The 21,671-nt window shown below is 44.3% G+C and overlaps 2 protein-coding genes across 6 annotated transcripts in view; one reads left to right on the plus strand and one right to left on the minus strand.

Moving 5' to 3' along the window:
- The window catches only part of mark4b (MAP/microtubule affinity-regulating kinase 4b), a 51,997-nt gene that overhangs the window by 22,703 nt on the left and 7,623 nt on the right, over nt 1-21,671 (plus strand). The window contains exons 7-18 of one of the 5 annotated variants that reach the window (XM_028419087.1): nt 119-175; nt 306-542; nt 669-788; nt 923-1,022; nt 1,183-1,292; nt 1,492-1,681; nt 1,767-1,987; nt 2,390-2,493; nt 4,302-4,580; nt 5,367-5,449; nt 8,111-8,155; nt 9,530-9,719. In XM_028419087.1, coding sequence (XP_028274888.1) covers nt 119-175; nt 306-542; nt 669-788; nt 923-1,022; nt 1,183-1,292; nt 1,492-1,681; nt 1,767-1,987; nt 2,390-2,493; nt 4,302-4,580; nt 5,367-5,449; nt 8,111-8,155; nt 9,530-9,594 — 1,611 coding nt within the window. In that variant the 3' untranslated portion in view covers nt 9,595-9,719. Of the gene's footprint in view, nt 1-118; nt 176-305; nt 543-668; nt 789-922; nt 1,023-1,182; nt 1,293-1,491; nt 1,682-1,766; nt 1,988-2,389; nt 2,494-4,301; nt 4,581-5,366; nt 5,450-8,110; nt 12,656-21,671 lie in introns of those variants that run through there. The other 4 variants (XR_003671566.1, XM_028419086.1, XM_028419089.1 and 1 more) reach the window with 4 other exon arrangements.
- ckmb (creatine kinase, muscle b) lies at nt 12,707-16,348 on the minus strand. Its single transcript, XM_028419092.1, has 10 exons — nt 16,299-16,348; nt 16,026-16,216; nt 14,861-14,973; nt 14,661-14,757; nt 14,411-14,565; nt 14,196-14,328; nt 13,925-14,096; nt 13,615-13,738; nt 13,336-13,525; nt 12,707-13,257 (listed from the first exon to the last, which is right to left on the minus strand). Exons 1-10 carry the CDS (start codon nt 16,331-16,333, stop codon nt 13,079-13,081), a joined length of 1,389 nt encoding a protein of 462 aa, XP_028274893.1. The 5' UTR covers nt 16,334-16,348; the 3' UTR covers nt 12,707-13,078.

The following is a 21,671-nucleotide window of genomic DNA, read 5'->3' on the forward strand; positions in this document are numbered from 1 at the left end:
AACTGCACTGCATGCCTACTTGGAGAGAAATAGGACAGTTAAACTCTTACCTACAAGCGTTGTGGGCCTAAACATCAATTAATGCAGTAGATGTCATCTTGTCTTTCTCTGCCCTCAGATTGTCTCAGCGGTGCACTACTGTCATCAGAAGAACATTGTTCACAGAGACTTGAAGGTGAGGGTTCTCTTAAATCTCTTAAGATATGTCCATTTTTAACAGGTAATGATATTTTTATGATCACTTCCAGCACTTTGAAACACCCATCACAATAATACTCTTCTACTGTCTACGTTGCTTCCATCAGGCAGAGAATTTACTCTTAGACGCCGACTCCAACATCAAAATAGCCGACTTTGGCTTCAGTAATGAGTTCACTGCTGGCAGTAAACTGGACACGTTCTGCGGCTCCCCGCCCTACGCTGCCCCGGAGCTGTTCCAGGGGAAGAAGTACGACGGTCCTGAGGTGGACATCTGGAGCCTGGGCGTCATCCTGTACACGCTGGTCAGCGGCTCACTGCCCTTCGATGGGCAGAACCTAAAGGTGGCGGCATTAATCCAGCATAACATTTAACATTTATCACATTTAAACCAATGTTACTTGTTTCCATAACGCATCCTCTACAATGTAAATTTAAACTTAAGCTGTGTGAATGTGTGTTGTGTCCAGGAGCTGCGAGAGCGCGTCTTGAGAGGGAAATATCGCGTGCCCTTCTACATGTCCACAGACTGCGAGGGAATCCTGCGCCGCTTCCTGGTCCTGAACCCCACCAAGCGCTGCTCGCTGGAGGTGAGGAGAACGCTTCATTGGTCTGTTAGCCATATAAACAAGAAGTGCATAATTATATAGTAAACCATGTACACAATGACCGCACCAGGGTCACAATCTAGACCTATACAATGTTGTTTTTTTCCCATCACCAGCAAATAATGAAAGATAAGTGGATTAATATCGGCTACGATGCCGATGAGCTGAAGCCCTTCGTAGAACCCACAGAGGACTTCAGTGATACCAGCCGCATTGGTGAGAAACACCTTTTACTAACCAATAATGGATGTAAATGGTAATTGATTATCTGGGTTTTCACTTTGGTGACTTTAGAGGACTCTTGATGGATTGTGTAGATAGTGCCTGGGTGAATCCTGTTGAAGTTTTGTCTTTAACTTTATTTGTCTGGTTTCAGATGTGATTGTCGGGATGGGATTTGGCAGAGAAGAGGTCAGAGATTCGCTGACCACTCGGAAGTACAATGAGATCACTGCCACGTACCTGCTGCTGGGACGCAAGAATGAAGTGAGTGTCAGTTTGTTGGGACTTTTTCCGTCTGTAATTAGTCAACTAAGGATACTAAGGATGGAGATGATGCTGATTGTTGGAGCGCTGTCATAACTTATTCTATTTAAATCACTGTATAAACACAAGCATCCCTCTCCCATCTGTGATTAGACCTCTGTTATGTCATCTACTCGATCTGTGTGTATTTGTCCCTCAGACGGATGGCACTGACTCCCGGTCGGGCAGCACTCTCAGTCTGGCTCGGATCCGGCCCGGCACCATCTCCAATGGAACAAGCAAACATTCTACTTCATCTTCCTCCTCTGGTGCACAGTCTTCCTCCTCTGGCGCCAAAGCGCAACGCAGCGCCTCAACGTACCACCGTCAGAGGCGACACTCTGACTTCTGTACGGCTAAATATCAGGACTAATGACATACTCCTGGTTGCATTTGTTTTACACTTGACACTGAGAACTCTGTTGATTCCTCCAGGTGGTCCTGCAGTTGCAGGGTCAGCGCACCCCAAACGAAGTCCCAGCGGTGTAGGTGAAGGGGCGGGGCTTAAAGAGGAGAGACTGTCGATCCGCAAACCAAGCACCAATACAGTTGGCTCCCGTAGCATCCCGACCCCGTCCAGTCCCATGGTTAGCTCTGCTCACAACCCGAATAAAGCCGAGATACCCGACCGGCGCAAGGAGGTTAACTCCACATCGGTAAGGCCAAATGGATACATTAGAGACCTGCCCCGTGTTACCAATCTGTCACTTTTAATCTCTTATCAATGTAGCAGGTCCTGTGAGTCCTCCCACTTGGCTTAATCCCATTCCCTCAGATTACAGAACATTAAGGATAGATCAACATTGATACTACGAGAGTTCAAAGAGAGAAGCACATGTAAAAACCTTGAGATGTGCTGTACATTCATCCAGATTTAGAGATTTAGCATGAAATAGAAATAGAAAGAGTTCAGTGAGTGTAAACAGGAGTCAGATTAACTCCTAATGTTCCGCAAGGCCGATACAGGCAGAGCCATCACAGGTCATAAAAAGAAAACCTTTGTCTTCAACCGCTGTAATTAACTTCAGTCAATTTATGTTTATGATTCTTTTCTCCAGAATAACATCCCTGCTAGTGCCATGACTCGAAGGAACACATATGTGTGTACAGACCGATCCGGCGGTGACAGACACTCTCTGCTGCAAAATGGAAAAGAAAACAGGTGAGAGGGGCGTGTGTGTGTGTGTCTCTGTCTTTTTATTGTATCTAGGAGGACAGAGTTCAGGCGTCAACAACAGATTCAGTTTTATGGAATCAAATGGGTGCAAAGGTTAAAAAGTATGCAGCCTTAACTTAATGGCACTTGATTTAAGTCTTTTTTTAACCTATTGTGTGAATGTTGTGTTTAGAGCGGCTGGTTTGACTGGTGCAGCTTGCGTCTTTTAGCGCAGCATGTGGAGTGTTTTGCCCGGGGTGTTTGTGTCACACGCATTTTGTCTCTTCAAGAGAGGATAAAGGGCTTAAAGTGTGCATGAGTGGGTTTGTCTGTGTGTTTGTGTACCCAGTTTGAACTGTCTGTTGTTATGACAGATGGTTTGTCTGCTTGTCAGTCTCGGAGTCGAGGCAGCCTCCATCTCCTCTCTCTGTGTCTCTGTCTCACTCTGTTTATCTCTCTCTCGCTCTCTTTTCCTGTGGTCACTTTCTCTCTTTCATTCTGGTTGGCCTGTTTTTCATCCCTTTGTCTCTTTATCACTCTGTAATTTTGTCTCTCGGAGGGAAAGCCAGAAGGTTTTTCTGTCTGTCGTCTGACACAGATGGAGGATTGTTTAAAGTCAAAAGATGCATCAAGTGGATAAGAGACCGATCAGAGTTTTTCACATTTTGCACATCAGTGAAATAGATGTTGTTTTAGGTCAAATAAACTGAACAGGGAAGAAAGGCATTAAAATGGTGCTTTGGTTAGAATGCTGAGTCACTGCTGTTCAAGGGGACATATTATATTATATATTTTTCCCCAAAACACACCCCACACTGTTCTTGAAATGATATCAAGGCAGTATCTCTGCCATAGCTCATCTCTGTAATTGAACAGGTGGTGGTGAAGGATGGAGGAAAAAATGTAAAACAATGGAAGGTTGAGTGGATGAAAGGAGAAAGGAGAGAGAGAGAGAGAGAGCAGCAGGATGAAGTGAGGACTGGCGTTGTGCCAACATAACCCTCCACTTCCCTCAGAGGCTTTGTCAATGTGATGCCATGCTAGAGTGGTTGATGGCCCCTCACGTGCATGGACACACACAGGGGTGCGTTTAAAATGTGCTGTGTATATCACGGTAGTAAAAGTGTACAGGAGCGACATAAAGCATCAATCACACATTATATAGACAGGCAGTAATCTATGGAGACACAGACAGGCGGCATCGTGCCTAAACACACACTATAAACAAACGGTGCATGTATAATTTTAAAACCACAAGATCAGGAATTTCACTCCCCCCCCCCCCACACACACACACACACACAAACACTTTCTGCTGTCCACTCCATTTTCCATCCTCTCCTCTCTTCACCTCTTCTCCGTCCTTCCCCTGTGACTGCAGCCCCCTGCGGAGAGCTGCAGTCAGCAGCCAGTTCAATATTGACATTAAATGATTTTGCTTTGCAACGGCTGCACTTCATCTTAACCCATCTAATGGTTCTGCCCCACTTGAACCCTGTGTGTGGGTGTTATCTAGAGCGTTATGAAAAGCAGCCCCAGGCCACCAGCCAGCCAGAGAGTCCAGGGTGGAGAGGTGTGTGTGTGTGTGTAGGTGTGACAGAGAGACAGAGATGTGGATGTGAGGAAGGGTGGCATGCAGGGTCTCAAATGTGAGCGAGAGAGTTCAGATTAGACAACCTGTGGTCCTTGTTCGTCTTTATGACTTATATAATGTCAGCAAATCAAAAAAAATGCCACAAGCACTGTCATTTATGGGAGTCATTGTGTGATTTACTGAAAGTAATCTTAATTGCTCCCTCCCCACCCTCTCCCAGTACCCTTTCCCACCGCCTCCCCCCTGCTTCCCCCTCAACTCACAGCATCGCCGGCGCTTCCGGGGTCTCCTCATCATCCTCCACACCGTCGTCACGTCTCTCCAGGGGATCCACGGTGCGGAGCACTTTCCACGGAGGGCAGATCAGAGACCGCCGGACTCCTACCCATGCCCCCCCAGCTTCCCCTACACCGTCCCACGATGCCAGCCCGCTGCCTCATGCCAGGACCCGGGCCACAACCAACCTGCTGAGCAAACTCACCTCCAAGCTGACTCGCAGGTAAGGGGAGAAGCCAGGAAAAAGGAGAGGAAAGGAGTTTAATTTAGACTGATAATGAAGTGTCAAGTCGCCTGTACAGGCCTGTTAGTGGACAACACATGCTGTCAACCTGAACATGGAGATCATTTAGCTAACCTTGCTGCCTCTCACCGTCTCTTGCTTAACCAGTACTAACCTACCAGCCTTCCTTATCTAATATTTAAGCTTTACAGGCGTCAGAACTTGTCCTCCTTAATGTCAGACCTGGGTCCAATAGTAATGATTACTGTTTGTCTGGCATTCCGCTGGAAGACCTGTAGGTTTTCTGGATGATGTGATGATCTGAGGTAGTATTGCTGTGTGTTTGGATCACAGCCACCTAGTCCTGCTGCAGCTCTTCGTCTTACAACACCACGCAAATTTAGAACCTAGCTAACCTGTAATGAAATATGTTCTCCTGCTGTTTGACCCAGGTCTGCTGATGTGGACACACTGTATGTCTTTGACAATGAGTTCTTCTTGGCTGCTTATTGTTGCTTTATCTGTTTGTTTGTTTGATTCTTTAACAACTTTGGCTTTTTTCTTGCCAGTCGTCTACCCTTCTTTTTTCCTGATCTACAGTTCACACTGTTTAATTTGTTCTTCTCTGCCTCTTGTCTTCCCGTGCTTCTTACTGTCCATCCCTCTGTGTCATCTTTCCCCCCTCATTTGCTTTTATTGTTTGTCTCTCTGACTCTCTGAATTTTCCTTTTTCCATGACTCTCATCCTCTCTCTCTCTACTTCTTCTTCTTCCTCTCTCCACCTAGGGTCACTCTTGACCCTTCTAAACGTCAGAGCTCAAACAAGTCCATGTCGGGCTGCACCCTCCCACAGGGGACAAAAACAGTTAGTAAGTCTTCCTTTCCCATGTTTTCTGGCTGCTTCTGTCCGTCTGACTGTTTGCCTGCTTGCCAGTGCCCTGTCATCCCCTCTACTCCTCATTCGCTGTCTGCTGCAGGTTTTAGAGTTTAGTTATACAAACTTTAATCTGAGGCAGAGACATCATAAATCTACCAATGTCGAAATAGAAACAAACCCCTTTTGTGACATGTGTAATCAAGAACTATGGTTGCCGTTAATACTAGAGGATGATGTTTGTGCACACAAGAGGCAGCCTTTCCTTCTTTCAGTCAACGATATTTGACCTCTAGAATATACTACAGGTAGCAATAGAGATGTGGAAATGAGATACAGCAACTACTATTTTTTTTATCCTGCCAGGAAATGACCAAGAAAAATAATATAATGTGAATAATTTCATCTTACACCCATGCTTTAAACCAGCATGTCTGTGAAAGGAGAATTAAACTACACAGTGTGTGTAGTTTCAGAAATTTCAGTGCTTACAGCAGAGGATGAACTTTGACCAAAACACATGCTGATGTTCAAATGAGTCTGTTGTGGACGTGTCGTCTTAGAAAGCTGCTTCATCTCAAAATGTTATGTTTGTGTTTCTAAACCTCTGATCAGCAGCTGTCTGCTTGAGTGTCTGTCTGTCTGACTGTCTGTCTGACTGTCTGTCTGTCTGGTTGTCTGTCTGACTGTCTGTCTGACTGTCTGTCTGACTGTCTGTCTGACTGTCTGTCTGTCTGTCTCGGCTTCATGCTGTAGCACTTACTAGAGGCTGGAGGTGGTGCAGCATTATTACCTGCGTCTAACAAAACCGTATTTTCTGGAGCAGATGTAACATGTTAGCAGGAGGTAGAATCGATGCTAGTCTTATAGCTTAAATAAGAAAAACATCTATAGTCACACGAGTATGTGGTCGCACAGCTTCGTTATAGAATAAACAGCCCTGTGAAGATGTGTGTGTGTGTGTGTGAGTTTACTGCAATCAACTGTACTAGACTTGAGTCATATAATCAACACCATATGTTTGCCCATGCTGTTAACAAATCAGCAGTCCTACAGCAGGGCTGTGTATTCTCAGGGAAACCAGGACAGACAGGAAAGGGGGGGGGGTAAAGAATGAAGAGTAGTGATGAAGAGGAGATCAGTTTCTGCCTTTGAGGAAAGCCAAATAAGTAATTACCAGATTAGCTTGTTTATTTGCAGGATTAAAACAGTATGCTTTTATGTTTTTGTTTAATAGTGACAAAACACTCAGAGATCAAGGATCAAAAATCTTAATCTGAAGTAGTTTAATTTCTAAGCTTTCATGTCCTGGCAGCATTGCAGTCCCGAGACCTTAAAAGTCCACAGCATATGTGTGAGCCCTCTGCAGGAGCAGATGCTCGAAAGAAAGGTCTGAGCCCGCTACAGTCATCCTGACTGACTGACTGACCCGGTGTCGCTGACGTTTTAAATCAGGATTAGTTATGTAACCAGGATTTATCCTTCTCTTAAACATGGATCTTACACTGCTCTCCTTCAAGATACAGGCAGATTGCTCTGTTACACCACTGCTCAGTCTAGACCTGGTCTTTCTCTCTCTCTCTCTCTCTGTGTGCTGGATAATCATATCAAAAGTTTCTAATAGTGCGGGAGGAGCAGGAGTGTTGCTCCCTTTCTTTACCCAGACAAGAAGAGAAGGTCATAATCCAGGTCAAATCCAGTTGTGGTTTTCAAAAGAGTCATCTAGTTGTTGCTGCACAGAATTTTGTGGCTTGATTGTAAAAATAAACATTCACACAGCTTCTGATTAGCTAAAGGATGCGTCAAACTATTACCAACAGAGCCACCAGGGTGTGTTTAGTGCTCCTAATCCAACAGGAATTTCCCTCCAGATATTTGCTGGATAGTTATTTGGATTCACATTCATTCATAAACGCTGAGGCATATCCCAGTGATTATCTGTGAGGATTAGCAGGGATCTCTCTCTGTGTGTGCTTGGAGAGGTGACAGTAAAAACCGCTAAGACACACACACACAGTCTAACAACATTTATTTACATCAGCTACAGAGTCACAGCAGACAGAGGAGGCTCCATTTTCCTTTTAAAAGAAACCTATCAATGAAATCTCAGTGCTCGCTCTTCAAAGCCACCCCCAGTTCCTGGAATAGAGATCAGGTTGCGAGGGTGGTTGGAAAGAAACTGAAGAGCTGGAGGGAAAATAGCAACAGTGACCCCTGGTGGCCACAGGTGGGAGGTGCAGTAAACAAAAGTGGGACTGGGCTACTGTACTATATTTTTCACAGCAATAGATATTGGGTGTATTAGCTGCATGACATCTTAATGTTTGCCAACGTGTAATGTGTGTTTGTGTGAGTCATGTCTGTAACACACACACACACACACTTTATTGTCAGTTGAATCCTTTGCTACAGATTCACTCCCTCTGCATTCGTTTGTGTTGTTGGTGACTCACGTCTATCCGGTGTTTGGGTGTAGTGAGTGCAGGTCGGTGGTCTGTGATTCCATGATGAGTTGTCCTGTTCTGTGTCGTGATTGGTGGATTGGTTGACATAGCTGTTTGCCATCAATACAGGAAATGAGGGGAGGGAGGGCGGATCGGTGTGAGAATGTGAATGGCCGATTGATTCCTAACGGATACTTTTTCTTCTTCTTGAGGGTCACAGACGAACCTGAGAGAATCAGCAGATCTCCGGTCACAAGGTGAGTACACGTTTACATTTTTCCCCAATGATGTACGACTGCACCGCAACCATAGAGTGTAAATAATTCAGCTCTTACATGATTTCACCAAATTATCAAGCACTGATCAATGAGGGATTTTGAATAAAGGACATTTATAGACTCTTTAAGCACTGAAAATGAAGTGAGCATGCTTTGAAATATAAGGCTTTATGATCTGTTATTGAAAGTGTTGGTTTTATTAATCCAGCGGTGTGTGTGTGTGTGTGCGGAAATGTCATGTTGGTGCTACATGATGGATGGATGGATACTAAACTTCTGCATGAGTTTTACTCATCTTAAGACTTGAGAACAGAAGTAGTGCAGCGATTCAGATTCTCAGCTGAGACCTGGTTTTTCCTGCTCAGCTCAGAAATCTTTGTTTACATGTGATCCATGATTTAAAAAAAAGAGTTCTTGCTGAGTTTGTTGTCATAGAAAGCTGGAAAATATGGTTACCTCTAGTATATCTTCAAATTATAATGTCTTTAATGTAGCCCTGGGGCTTCAGAACAGAATGAATGGATGACTGATGCTTTTATTCATTTTGTTCATTCAGGTCTAAGGGTTTAAAGTTCAGAGCACCATTTTCTGAAGGCCACTCCCCTTTGTGGCTTTATTTTATGTCATTTAATTGTAAAATAGTGCCTGTTCACTCTTCAAGTAGTTCATCTGTAACTTATTTACTGCATAAATACCCATATTTCTGGTTGTATATGCCAAATAATTCATGGTATGATCAGTCAATAGAAACATACTGACCATTAAAACAGAGTACATGGCGTCCTGTTGTGTCACTAAAGATGTTGTGTATTTCCTCTCAGCCTCAGCTGATCCACCCCAGGTTAAAAACAGCAGGTAAACCAGCGACACCAGGCTAACGATAGCTAGCAGTCTGTGGTGTGGCTCCTTGTGGTAGATGATGATCCCTGCAAGTAGAACTGTGATGTTGGATTTAAAGAAAATAAATGTAACCAGCAGAGCTCTCTTCACTTCATGCTGTTATGTCTTATTGTAAAAAATAAGCAGTAATCTGCTTTAAAGAACAAAATAAATGTATTGATCCAGACCATGTGAACAGTTTTGAGGTGGGTTTAAAAGTTGCGTAGCAACAAACATGTAAACAGTATGTACACTATTATATATGTTATTAATTCTGTTTCTTCTTCTTCCCTCCCCCTGACCACTCATACATTCACACTCATATATTCATCCACATCCACCCATAAAACAATTGATCTCCTGTCTTCACCTCTCTCCTCCTCTAACATCCTATGTTACTTTGTTCTTTTATTCATAAACATTTCCTCATTTCACTCTCCATTTGCATCGCCCTTCCCCTCTTTCACCTTTCAGTCGCCATATATCTGGGCATCAGAAAGCGGCCGAGCCCCGGACCCCCCGATGCGGCTGGGATGTGAGAGTGCGGAGCCCCCGAGACCCGGCCGAGGTGGTGCTAGCACTTCGGGAGGCGGCACAGGGCTGTGGCTGCCAGGTCCACCAGGCCGGGCCTTTCCTTCTGTCCTGCACCCACGGAGCAGCCGGCGCCCGCGTGGCCTTCGAGGCTGAGGTCTGCCAGCTGCCCAGCGGGCTGGGTCAGAGCAGTGGTGTGAGGTTCAAGCGCCTGTGGGGGGCACCGTTAGCCTTTAGAGACATTGCCACCAAAGTGTCCAAGGAGTTGGAGCTCTGAGGGTGACCGGAGGTGGGGCAGATTGATGACAGACAGGACAGAACTGAGGAATGAGGAGGGATGAAGAGGAGGGAGTAAACCTTCACCTTCTGTTCTTCCTCCCTGGGCTCCACCTTATCTGACGGCTAGCGATGCCTCGCCTCCGCCAAAGACCCTCTTCTTCTGATGCCACCAATCACAGCCAGACAAATGGATGCACGGATCGGCCGCCATCGGCAGACTTATGATGACCCTTGACCTTGGAGCTGTCAGTGACCTTTGACCCCTGCTTTACACAAGCCACCACCTCCATATTACATGAGCTTATGGAGTCGAACTGTAATTTTTGTTTTTCACTATTTCATATTTGATGGTGACAGTGAGGATGGTGTTGCTGAGAATGATAGAGAATGATTTGTCGTTGACTCCTATTGTATCATAGTTGTCATTATTCCTTTTTAAAGAGCTGCTATTTAAAGAAGTTTTCTGTGTTTTAAGTTTATTTTCTTTCTTTAATGCTTTTTAAAACAGGCAGACGTCACATATTATAAGAAGTGAGGGCGCAGTCTGACCTCCGGCCTCTAGAGGGAGACATGCAGAGATGCAGAAACCTGTGACAGACTACAGCATCACAGAATTTCCCCACCCGTTTCTAATATTTTTGCTCATCCTGGCCATTTGTTTGCGGCTTTAGTAGGCAGGTGAACTGCTAACGAACAAGCTAAGCTGCCTGATAATACAGGACCTACATGTGCTTCATAATCCAATCAGCTCATGGCGAGGTCTGTATAAATACTCCAGTGATCTTTAGGGTCAAAAATGTCGGATGCTTCAGATTAGGGTCTGAAAAGCCTCCTGCTTTATATCAGATTAGAAATTAAAAATAGACATAAATTACCTGTATTTCACTAAAAATAAATCCAAATAATATTTTAAGTTTCACTGTGTGGCCAAACGAATAACAAAGTGAGGTCTAGTTTTAAAGTAATATGAATTAAATTTATTACAAATATATCCTTTTGTTTGTTCTTTTGTTCATAAACATTCCCTCATTTCACTCATTAAAACACAGAGGGAGTTATTTTAAAATGTGACATTCAGGTTTTATCTTTACGATTCGATCTCCCACACATGATCTCTTTAGCTCATTCTGCTGTTTACAGACCTTCAGTAGTTCGTCTGGTAGCACTTTGCCATAACAACATCGCAATCTGTCCTCTGAGTGTAGTGCAATACACAAAGCCAAGAACCAAGACTTGAATAAGCATCAGTTAAGACTTAATAGGGCTCCTTATGTTTTTTTTTTTGTTTTTTTTTTATTGCTGGTATGTTGTTGAAATTAAATGAGCACTTTTTGTGTTGTAGCCAGTATTTTTACTGCACTGTACTGGCAGAGTTTTGAAATGATCTGTATGTTTTCTGTAACATTCATTTAAAGCCCAGTGACGAGAACAATTTACACTCTGAATGCCTTTCTTTGCTTTACCTACCTGTACCTCCTTACTATGTCTTCTTGACCTGTCTGTAGTGAAGCCGGCTGCAGGTTGATGTGCCATTTGGTTTCGGTGATGCTGCAGACAGCGTCGCAGAAACCTGCGGTACAAATGAAGTTTTCATCTCTTCTGATTTGTCCAGTATTACATTTGTTTTTGTCTTTCTAACCTCAGCAACACTTTAAACTGTAACACTGCAAACTGTAGACTTTTCCTTCTGTTGACCAGTTAGGCTGCAGCACTGCTGAGAGGTGTATGACTGTTGACCAATTAGATTTGAGCGTTTATGACTGTTAACCAATCAGAGTCCTGCCTCATCGTGCCCATCATTGAGTCCACCTAGGACAACCAGTCCATTTCCTGTCACTGCTATGCCTCAGAAATAGCTGTGTAGCTGTTTCAGCTAGAGGGCGCTCATGAGAACCAATTATAAAAGAAGAAACAATAACCTTTGATTAGTGTCCTGCTTAATAGCCGCTGATTGGTCAGTTCAGACTAGGACTACAGGTGACAGATGTTTATCTCTACAGGGGCTCCGATGCTGCACATTAGATGTGTTAAATCAAAATGGCGGATGCATTGAAGTGGAATCTGTTGTTTCAACCACTTGTTTAAAAAAACACGATGACCCCCTGTGACACTTTGGTCAGTTCATTCTGGTTAAAGAGTGTCAGTTGTCAGTGTAGAAATGATCTGAAGCCACTGATGTGTGCAGAGATGAGGCAGGAGTTAAAGATGAGAATGTGACCTTGGAGTTTTTCTTTCATATTTACCAGGTTTCATCATGTATACACACACACAGTCCACCAAGTGCTTAAATGGACGTGTGTTGTTGCACTGACAATTCCAAAATCTAAAGGTCGTCATACTCCTGCTGTAACTCCATACAGCCAAGCAATTCTAACCCGTACTGTTGACGTTAAGCAGCATCCAACTAAACACTGAAAGGTTCGATGTTACAACAGATTTGTGATCTTCACTGCAGGATGTGTCTGTTTTACTGGGAGATTTTTAGTCACAGCAGGTCTCCACCACTGTCTGAAAATGTGAAGCTGTGAGTTTTGTCGTTGTGTGTATGTGTATGTGTGTGTGTGCGTGTGTGTGTGTGCAGCCGGGCTTCGCCGCCCTGAGAGGCCCTGGTTCTCTAGATGCAGGTAGGGCTGTGCTTTGAGGCTACAGTTCTGTTGTACAGTGTGTTTGAAGCCGTCGCCGTTATCAGAAAAACTTAACTTATGGGCTGAAATGACTGACCTGCAATCCTGCATGTCTCCTAGGAAACAATGTGTGACACAAAAATAAAGACTTTCAACCTCTTTCATATTTCATGTCCGATTTTTTTCTCGGCGTGTATTGAAACACAATGACAGACGGTTTGATTGTTACATGGGGCATCTTTTAATCCAGATATAATTTACAACCAAAAAAAAAACCTTTCTTTTGGTGCGTATACATAGCCACGACCAGACTATGCATGGATTGATCCCAGGATACAGGTTACAGAGGAGATGAGAAGAGAGATGGTGACGGTTATTGGAAACCAAAGAAAAAGCAGGAAAAAGAAACACAAGAAAGGAAGGAGCAGAAAGAACAGTGGAGTGTCTTTTGACGGAAAGAAGTATGCGGAAAGTAGCCAGTTGGCCGAAACCAGTAAAATAACTTTACAACAAGGCTACCCGTTCATTTTTTTATCATATAAAAAAAACAAACACAGACAGTCATTCAGTCATGGGTTGTCTGTCCTCTTTACTTCTGGGCGGGGATCATGCCATCGATGGACTCTCCCTTCTCGAGCTTCTTCTCCATCTCAACCATCAGCTTGACACCGTCAACCACCAGCTGGACCTGCTCCACCTCGGAGGAGCCCAGACGGTCAGCGTTGGAGATGTCAAACACGCCACCAACGGAGGCTGTGTCGACACCACCTGCGAGAAAAGCCCATGGTCAACAGCTGTATAGGACTGCACTGTGATCCCCATACTGAGGTGTTTCTGTTTCAGTACCTGTGCCACGCTTCTGCAGACGCAGCCTGGTCAGGATCTCCTCGAACTTTGCGTGTGTGCTGAGCTTGGGCAGCTTGACGTGCACGCCACCACGCAGGCCAGTTCCCAGGTTGGAGGGGCAGGTCAGGATGTAGCCCAGATGCTCGTTCCACATGAAGCCGTGGTTGTGCTTCTTGAAGATCTCCTCAATCTGACCAGAGCAGGAGGATGTAAGCATTAGAAAGCGGTCGTGTTGGAGCTGAATTGTGTGTAATATGTGTGTGTGTTTTGTTGTTTTACCTTCTGCAGACCAACACAGAAGCGTCTGAAGACCTCCTTCATGTTGCCTCCCTTCTGCATGGAGATGACACGCAGGTGATCCTCCTCGTTCACCCAGACCAGGAAGGACTTGTTGTCATTGTGCCTGGAGGAAGAAAATCCAGAACAGTTTTTAATTTGCACAATACAGGAAAGACAAAATCTTTATGTGCAACCCCAGTTTGAAGGGTTTGCATATTAAGGCTAGATTTTGTATCTCAGAGGGTGTTTTTGTGGTTTCCTGTGGATCCTTGTACTTTTTTAAACAAACTTCCTGTTCTGCATCTCTTACCAGATGCCTCTGGCGTCGGGCCAGTCACGGGCCATGCCGGCGCAGGTCAGCAGGGGGGACACGGGCTTGTCAAACAGGAAGTGATCAGCGATCAGCTGCTCCTGCTCGGCATCGGTCATGCCGTCCAGGGGGTAGTACTTTCCCTTGAACTCACCATCCAGGCTGGCGAGGGCTGAGAAAAAACATATTAAAAAATAAGGCTCAATGTCTGAATATTGTGCTGCTTCATGAGAACATTGTTGTCATTTTTGTTCTGTAGTGTGAGATTTACCCTCAATGGACAGGTTCTGAATGGCTCTGCGCTCTCCACGGCTGTTGTGGGGGGGCAGGGTGAATCCCTTGATGCTGCGGCCGGTACGAACACGGCTGGACAGCACGTAGTTGGGGTCCAGGTCATCACCACCCTGAAACACAGAAAAAAAACAGCCGATCATTATTATCAGATTTTTTCACACATTTTTGTGTTGTGTGGTCTCAACTCTTCACCTTCAGGTTCTCGAAGTTCAGGTCGGTCCTGTGCTTGTCGGTGGGCTTGTAGCCACCGTGACGGTCGGAGATGATGGGGTCCAGCAGATCCTTGAAGACCTCGTAGGACTCCTCATCACCAGCCACACAGCCGACGGTCATGATGAAGGGGTGACCTTGGGGTCAAGACAGCGGGTGAGGAAGTTAGTAACATTGGCACTTCGGTGTTTGTTTTAGGTTAAACAGTGTGTGTTCGACCTCCCCTTCTTACCAGGGTTGTCAACACCAGTCTGGATGACGTCATCCACGGTGAAGCCACTGGGGGTGGACTTTCCCCTCAGCTTGTTGTAGATGTCCTTGGTCAGCACCTGTAGACGACAGATGACACAAAGAGGAGCTGAGTAAGTGTTCAGTGTTACCCTCATGTGGCGGTATCTGTGTGTTGTGGGTTTGTCAGAGGGGCGTTTATACCTTGGCCATGTGGTTGTTGTGCAGGGACAGATCGGGGTACTCGTCGTCCACAGAGAACTTCATCTTGTAGTCGTTGTGGCAGTTCTTTGCCATGGCTGCGATTCTTACTCCGCCTGAGAGGGCAGACAAATGGAGAAAATTAATTTTGTTGAAATTAAAGCAGCGGGTTGTTGCCTTGAATAATGTATTTAAAAGACAAACGGCTGAACAGAACAATTACTGTCTGGCTTCTGTCCAAGTTTTTCAAGGGTTTTGTCTATGAGTCTTCTGGTGAAGAGGAGACACCTTATCATTCTCTCTGTCTTCCTCTGCTTGCCTCTCCCTCATTCAGTCAGTTGTCTCACCACCTGTCTTCCCTTCACAGCAACCATTATTAATAGCATGGCTATGCCACCCATGGCTCGGCACCCCTCCCACCTCCACAGGGGGGAGTCTCCAGCACGTTATAATGAATGATTCTCTGACACGATTAGCTCCATTCAGCCTCATGCTAACTTAGCATCTGAGCGACCACCTGGCATACGAGACCGTGCTAAAACATGCAAAAATGCCTCTTGTAGAAACATGATTTTGATAAAACATTAAAATATAATATAATATAAAAATATAAAAACAAACATTTAAATGTAGAATCAGCCAGGTTTGAGTCAAGAATAAATCTACAACTACAAGCCTTCCTTCTTCATCTATTTTTGGCCAGCCTCCTTGAGGCAGAGGTCAGACGCTGGTTAGTGGAGGCGAAGCAGCGTCATGACACCGGGTACACTCAAAGGTCAAAGTGTGCATGCCTCACAGATGGCTCCATGAGTTCCATGACTAAATCAAGCACTCCTAAAACTATTCAAAGACACACCTCAAGTCTGTCCTGCTGAGGTCAGCAGCAGCTGACAGATAGTCACAACTGTTCTAGTGACACTGAATAAAGGTCTAGCTGCAGAGCGGTGCACATCGGAGACAGAAAGCTTTCAGGCCTTAGTGTGCACCCATAGATCAAAGTGGATTTCAGTTTCCACGTCAAGAAAAATGTGCTTCAGAGGAATCCAAACAAAAAGGCAAAGAGAACAAATGTTTTCAAATGAGTGGACTGAAGAAGGTTTCCTCAATATTTAAATGAATCTATATTTCCCCCTCATATTATCAAAAAAGACTAAAACTTTGTGTTTACCTGCTAAGGAGAAAAGAAAGAGGTAACAGATCCCGGGATCAGATCCTGTCCACCAAATGTAGGGGTTGCCCAGCTCTGCCAGGTGATGGACCAAAGCCTTTATACCCAGACCTCTGTCACCATTGGCTGCCTGGACCCGGGGTCTTCTCTTTTGATTGGTCACGGGGGGTCTTACGCACACAGCTGAGTTTCTAAAAGGCAAGAACAAACATCACACAACACTCGAGACGAGAGACGAGGCAACAGCTGCAGCCGTCCAGTCCAAACTTTCACCTTCTGCCTACTGGTCGCTTCATGACAGCAGACATGTTCACATGTTAGAGCCATTGTTTTGTTGTGGCCATTATGTTAGCAAATATTATTATTATTGATTATTATTATTATGATCAAATGCTAGTTTAAAATTACAGTTATATACATTAAAAATTGTTGAACGAGTGTCTGAAATCTGCCACACATACTGTGCTCAGTCTCTCCTCCTTGTTTCATAAGTGTCCTCTTTGAATCTGGAGTTCTGTCTGTCATCACTTTTAGGAGTTAAAATAACCACTTTGTCTTGGATTACATCATCATAATGTTCAGGACCACAGATCGGGTTTCATTGAGCCGCTGTGGCCCCCTGACCCATCAATTTGCTTAAGTGGAGGTGTGTGCATGATGAGTTGTGCAGCTGTCATGTAGTGTTACACAGTGATGGGCATACTGGCAAGCTTAGGTTAGTGTCTTCTTTTTTTTTTACTGTATCTAATGCAACAGAGCAGTGAGCTCTGGGTCTGTGGGATGGTTACACACAGACTGACATCTGTCTTTGACTGCAAAACCTCGAGTCCAGCTCCCTTTGGTATGAGTACCCGCATCATTGCCCCCCCACTGGTAACATGATAGATCTCAGTAATCCAACCACAGACAGATATTAAACCACCCACATCATGTGACAGAGCAGAAGTTGTGAGGTGGTCCAATCCCAGCTCTGCTTCTGTCTCATACCCAGCCACAGTGCATGACCCATCTGTTGTGGTGGAAACCATCATGTTTAGTCTGATTCTCTCTGTGTCAGTCTCCTCCACCTCTGCCACCACCATGTGTGGCTTGTTTGTGGCCTTTATGCACTCAAGCCAGGTTACAGCCAGTTGGTGTTGTGTTGTTAATCAGCATGGCTGTGACATGGATTGTAAAGAAGAAGAAAAACATATTAACATTATTGTGTAGTTTAAAGGTAGGGTAGGAGATTTTGAAAACTCAGTGAGAGTCAGCCAGATTTTGAAAGTAAACACACGTCCCTTTCTCTCGAAGCTCACCCCGAAGCCACGCCTCCCAATCACATGGACGCGCATTACCTGAAGACGAGCTGCGGTCTGTGACTTCGGCCATCATGCACGTACCTCTCTGGTGCGAGCAGAGCAGGAAGAGAGTGACAACCAGCCAATACTCCACGCAGGGTCCACCCGGAGGATTGGCTGATGTTTTTAGTGTTTTATAGCTTCCACAGATGATTCATATTCTTTGTTTTAATGTGAAACTGCCGAACTAATCGGTTGCTATCGGATTGTAAAGAGAAGTTACACTAATTTAACAAAAAGTGCATCAGAATGAAATCTCCTACCCGACCTTTAAGACCATTTTAATGCTTATTTTAGTTTATATGTGTATCTGAATATCTGGGATTTATACGATATGTCGATGACAGTCTACTTTACGTACCCACCACCCACCTTTACCTTTAAGATGTGTGATTGTTAATTTGAATAAATATTCAGAAGCTTTTTACTGGCGTGCAGTAAATATGGTTTTCCTCCACAGTTTTTCAGAGATATAGTTCTGTGTTCATGATCGGAGAGATTCAGATTCTGTCACTTGGAGTCCTGGCTTCTTCGCTCTAAATGAACACTCAGGCTCCGGTTTCACAGCTGTGGCCTGTGACCATCCACAGACATGACTTTCCAAATTCGTCTTTCTCCATGTTGCTCACCCACTGCGAACACACTCTCATATGAATGAAGAAACACACACACACATAATTGTTGCCATAACAACCAGTAACAGGACGCTGTGTGCAGGAATTTATGCAAAAATATAAACATAAAGTTAGTGACTGAAATACAGTTAATTATCCCTAAATACATGTGTAATAAAGAGCAAAGTGGCACATTTTTGGGGGTTTTTATCTTTAAGGAAATTTAAAAAAAAAACTGCTGAAAAGCTGAAAAATTCTGCTTCAGTTCTATTTCCAAAATGAACGCTCCGTTCCAGCCTCCACTAACATCCTTTCACACAAACCCCCGTCAATAAAACCCAAAGGTCACGCTGACTGACGGGTGATATGTGCTGCGTGTGTCTTCTGCCCATTCAGACCAGTTAGAGCTGTAGCTCGTATGCCACTGCGGCACAGATCCAGGATCCCAGTTTAGACTGTCACTCTATCCCCCCAGCGCAACACACCCACCCACACCCACACACACACACATGTACTGCACAGCCAAACAGCTCCAGAATCAGCAGCTGCCCCGGGGGAAACGCATCAAGGACAGTTATGTAAAGCAGGAACAGTGTGTGAATCATTTCTAATGATTTTAATTTGGATCAGAGCAGCGTGCAAAATAACTGTTGAATACCTCAGTGCTGCTAAATGATATGATATCTGTTTTCTCATGTCTGTGTGACAGTATATTAAAAGTTCTGATGCTGATGAGACAAATACATGAACATTTGAATTAATAGCATCTCTGCGGAGGAGGTTTGTGTCATGATTATGCACACAGTGATCTTTCAAAGTCAATCTGCTGCTGTTTTTAGATGCTGAAGTTGTTTTGTGTTGGTTTGCACTCTGAGGCAGGAGTCAGTGAGACGCAGAGTATTTTCTGAGGAGTGCTTGGGTTGGTGTGCAGTCTTATGATTGCAGGTTCTTTTTCACATTGAAGACCTCGGGGCCTCGAGGGTTACAGGCATTCACACATTCACACGTGGGTGCTGCCAGGAACAACTGCAGTCTTGGCCATCAATGGCATCCACTGACACACGTTTGTGATGTTTCCTTCCACAGAATGTCTTCTGATCTCATTATGACTTCTGAAACTCTCCTCTGAATGAAATCAGGAAGCAGCCCGGGTCCAGGATGCTCCTGCCTTTTTTAGATTCCTCAGATTTGACCTGAACAGACATACTGAACCAGAGCAGGAAAAAAATCATGTTAGCAGTTTAAGGAGCCCGCAAATAGACTCCGGTATTTGTAAGACAACTCTGTGGACATGTGTGCATGTTCAGTCTGTCACACAGGGACAAGTGCTGGAATGAACAGGGCTGAAGGAAGAGTGACCCTCTGAAGGCTGCTAATACAACAAATACATTGATTTTATAACTTGTGTTGTGTGTATTTTTGATTTGGTTTGTCATAAGTGATCCTAGAACTAACTCCCTGAAGACAAGAGGCACACAGCTTTGACAAAGCTGATCCTGGATGGACAGTCTGAACAAATACGGCCTTTATATTCTCTAATCTTACATATTTCTACTTTGCAGATTTGGACAGAAAGACAGAAACTACTGAGAGTATTTGACAGCGACTGTGTGGCCACAGGGGTCAGTAAGGTGATATGATAAGCAGCAGACAATGGACACAAAGCAGAGGGGTTTACTTGAAACACAAATAGAAGCAGTAATACTAAAGAGATGACAAGTGATCACAGTGTGCAACAAGCTGTGCTGTGGTTTTACATGATGTAATTTGTGTGATTTTTGTGTGTGTTGTGTGTTGTGTGAAGGTTACAATGAAACCTGAGCTCTCCAAGAGGGAGCCTCTGAGGGGAGCGCTGGGGTGGAAGGTGGATTTCTATCTTTAGTGCCGCCTCACCGGGTCCTCCGATCTCCAGTACCACTTCACCCGATTGAATTGCATTGACTCAGCTGTCAGTCCCTGCCTCCACCTCTCCGGCCGTTCATCCACCTGGACAAAAAATGCACATTTCCTAAGTACATAAGAATTTGTCTGGTTCAAAATTCCTGTGGATTGTGTGTGTGTAGATTCACGCTCTCTCTGTGTTGCGTAACGTACACACTTCATGCAGTTGTGTCACACTTCTTTCGTGTTTTATGTTCCAGTACTCGCAGCGTGCCTGCAGGCCGGGCTGCCATTCCTCCCTGCAGTGTAAAGTCCCGGCACCTTTCTCATCTCACCATTGATCGTGTTCTCTGTCTGTGTCTGTGCTTAGCAGCTTCTCAGCTCACTCACACACAAATCCATCACACTTTTTTTATAAATTACACATTTCTTTTTCTTTTGGTGTCTACTGCTGCTCTGTCGGTCGAAAATCTGGTGTGTGTGTGTCGGTAACAATTAAAGATGCAGAGTCTCTATTTTTGGTGTTGACATTGTTAAGATATGCAGCGCTGCTAATGTGTCCTCAGAGTGGGGAACTGAGCGGCGACAGCAAAATGAAACAGTTCATTCAGTCATCATCATCTGCTGTCGTATTAGACTGTGTGTGTGAGTGTGTGTGTGAGGATAAAACATAAAAGCTTTTATCAAAAAATCAGTGATTCGATGAAAAAAGAGATTTCAGATGATATGAAACCTAAATTTTGTACATAAAAAACACAATTTCACAAACAAAACGTTCTACAGACCAACACAGGAAGTAAAGGAGACAGAAGCTCTGCATGAAATTACATTAATGGTTAGTGACTTCACAGTTATTGTAGAGGTCATTGGGGTTTACAATAAGATTTAGAAAGGCTGAAGTGATTTAACAGGGCTTAACTTTTCACTCAGGAGGGTTTACATTAAAGCAGAGTTTGTCCTCCGCACTCTGCACTCATTAACAGCAATAGAGTCTCAGCTCAACACATGAGGAAGAAATAAGGAGGAAATACACACAGGAGAAATTACAGTGAACGCATGTTCACAGGAAAGATGGTCCACTGTGTTCATTAAAACCAGCCTTCACTGTGAACGTGTAACAAGCTTTACCCACAATCCTCTCCTTTATTACATCCTTAATAATATTGATATCAGAGTATGACTGCTGTGATGGACACAGACTCTGAATTTACTTATTTGTCGTGTCGAAAGCTGTCTACACGTTATTCTTATAGTTTGCTAAATTCTCTCTACAAGCTCACACATGTGTGTCCTTTAGATCCTGTTTGTTTGCAGTTTTTATGTTAATCTGCTGAGGCCCAGCCTCACTGAAAGCTGCTGTGATAAAGTCTTAATGTCACCCAGGGTGATTGTTTCCTAAACCTTGTTCCTACACTGCTTTAGCTAATGTGACATTAATAAGACTAATGCTGGTTTACACACACACACACACACAAAGACAGACAGAGAGAGAGAGACCACCCATTTAATCTGACATGCTAATCTGTGATAATCACACTTCAGAACATAAAATATAAACGAATGGAAGATATGTACATCTGATTATCCACACAGTGTGAAATAGATCTATAGATAAATGCAGAAACAAGACAGACTGCTTTTATTGGTCTGTGCGTCCTCATGCTGGTAGTTCTTGTCTCCGGCAGATAGGTGGCCTTGTCCTGGGCTGGACATCACGGTCAACCCCGGCGCCGCGTTGCATTATGGGAAAAATGAGATCAGGTAAGCTCCTCCGCCGCGTCAAGCTCTGGAGACATAACCGTACAAATGGA

Source organism: Parambassis ranga, chromosome 13 (genome assembly GCF_900634625.1).
Source record: "Parambassis ranga chromosome 13, fParRan2.1, whole genome shotgun sequence".
Lineage (NCBI taxonomy): Eukaryota > Metazoa > Chordata > Actinopteri > Ambassidae > Parambassis > Parambassis ranga.

Excerpts from the sequence above, each read along its gene's own strand:
- ckmb (XM_028419092.1), bottom strand. The coding sequence starts at position 16,333 with ATGTCTGCTGTCATGAAGCGACCAGTAGGCAGAAG. Across the intron at positions 14,566-14,660 it reads GACTGGTGTTGACAACCCTG|GTCACCCCTTCATCATGACC; the intron begins GTAAGAAGGGGA and ends CTTGACCCCAAG. Across the intron at positions 13,258-13,335 it reads TCTGCAGAAGCGTGGCACAG|GTGGTGTCGACACAGCCTCC; the intron begins GTACTGAAACAG and ends CTTTTCTCGCAG.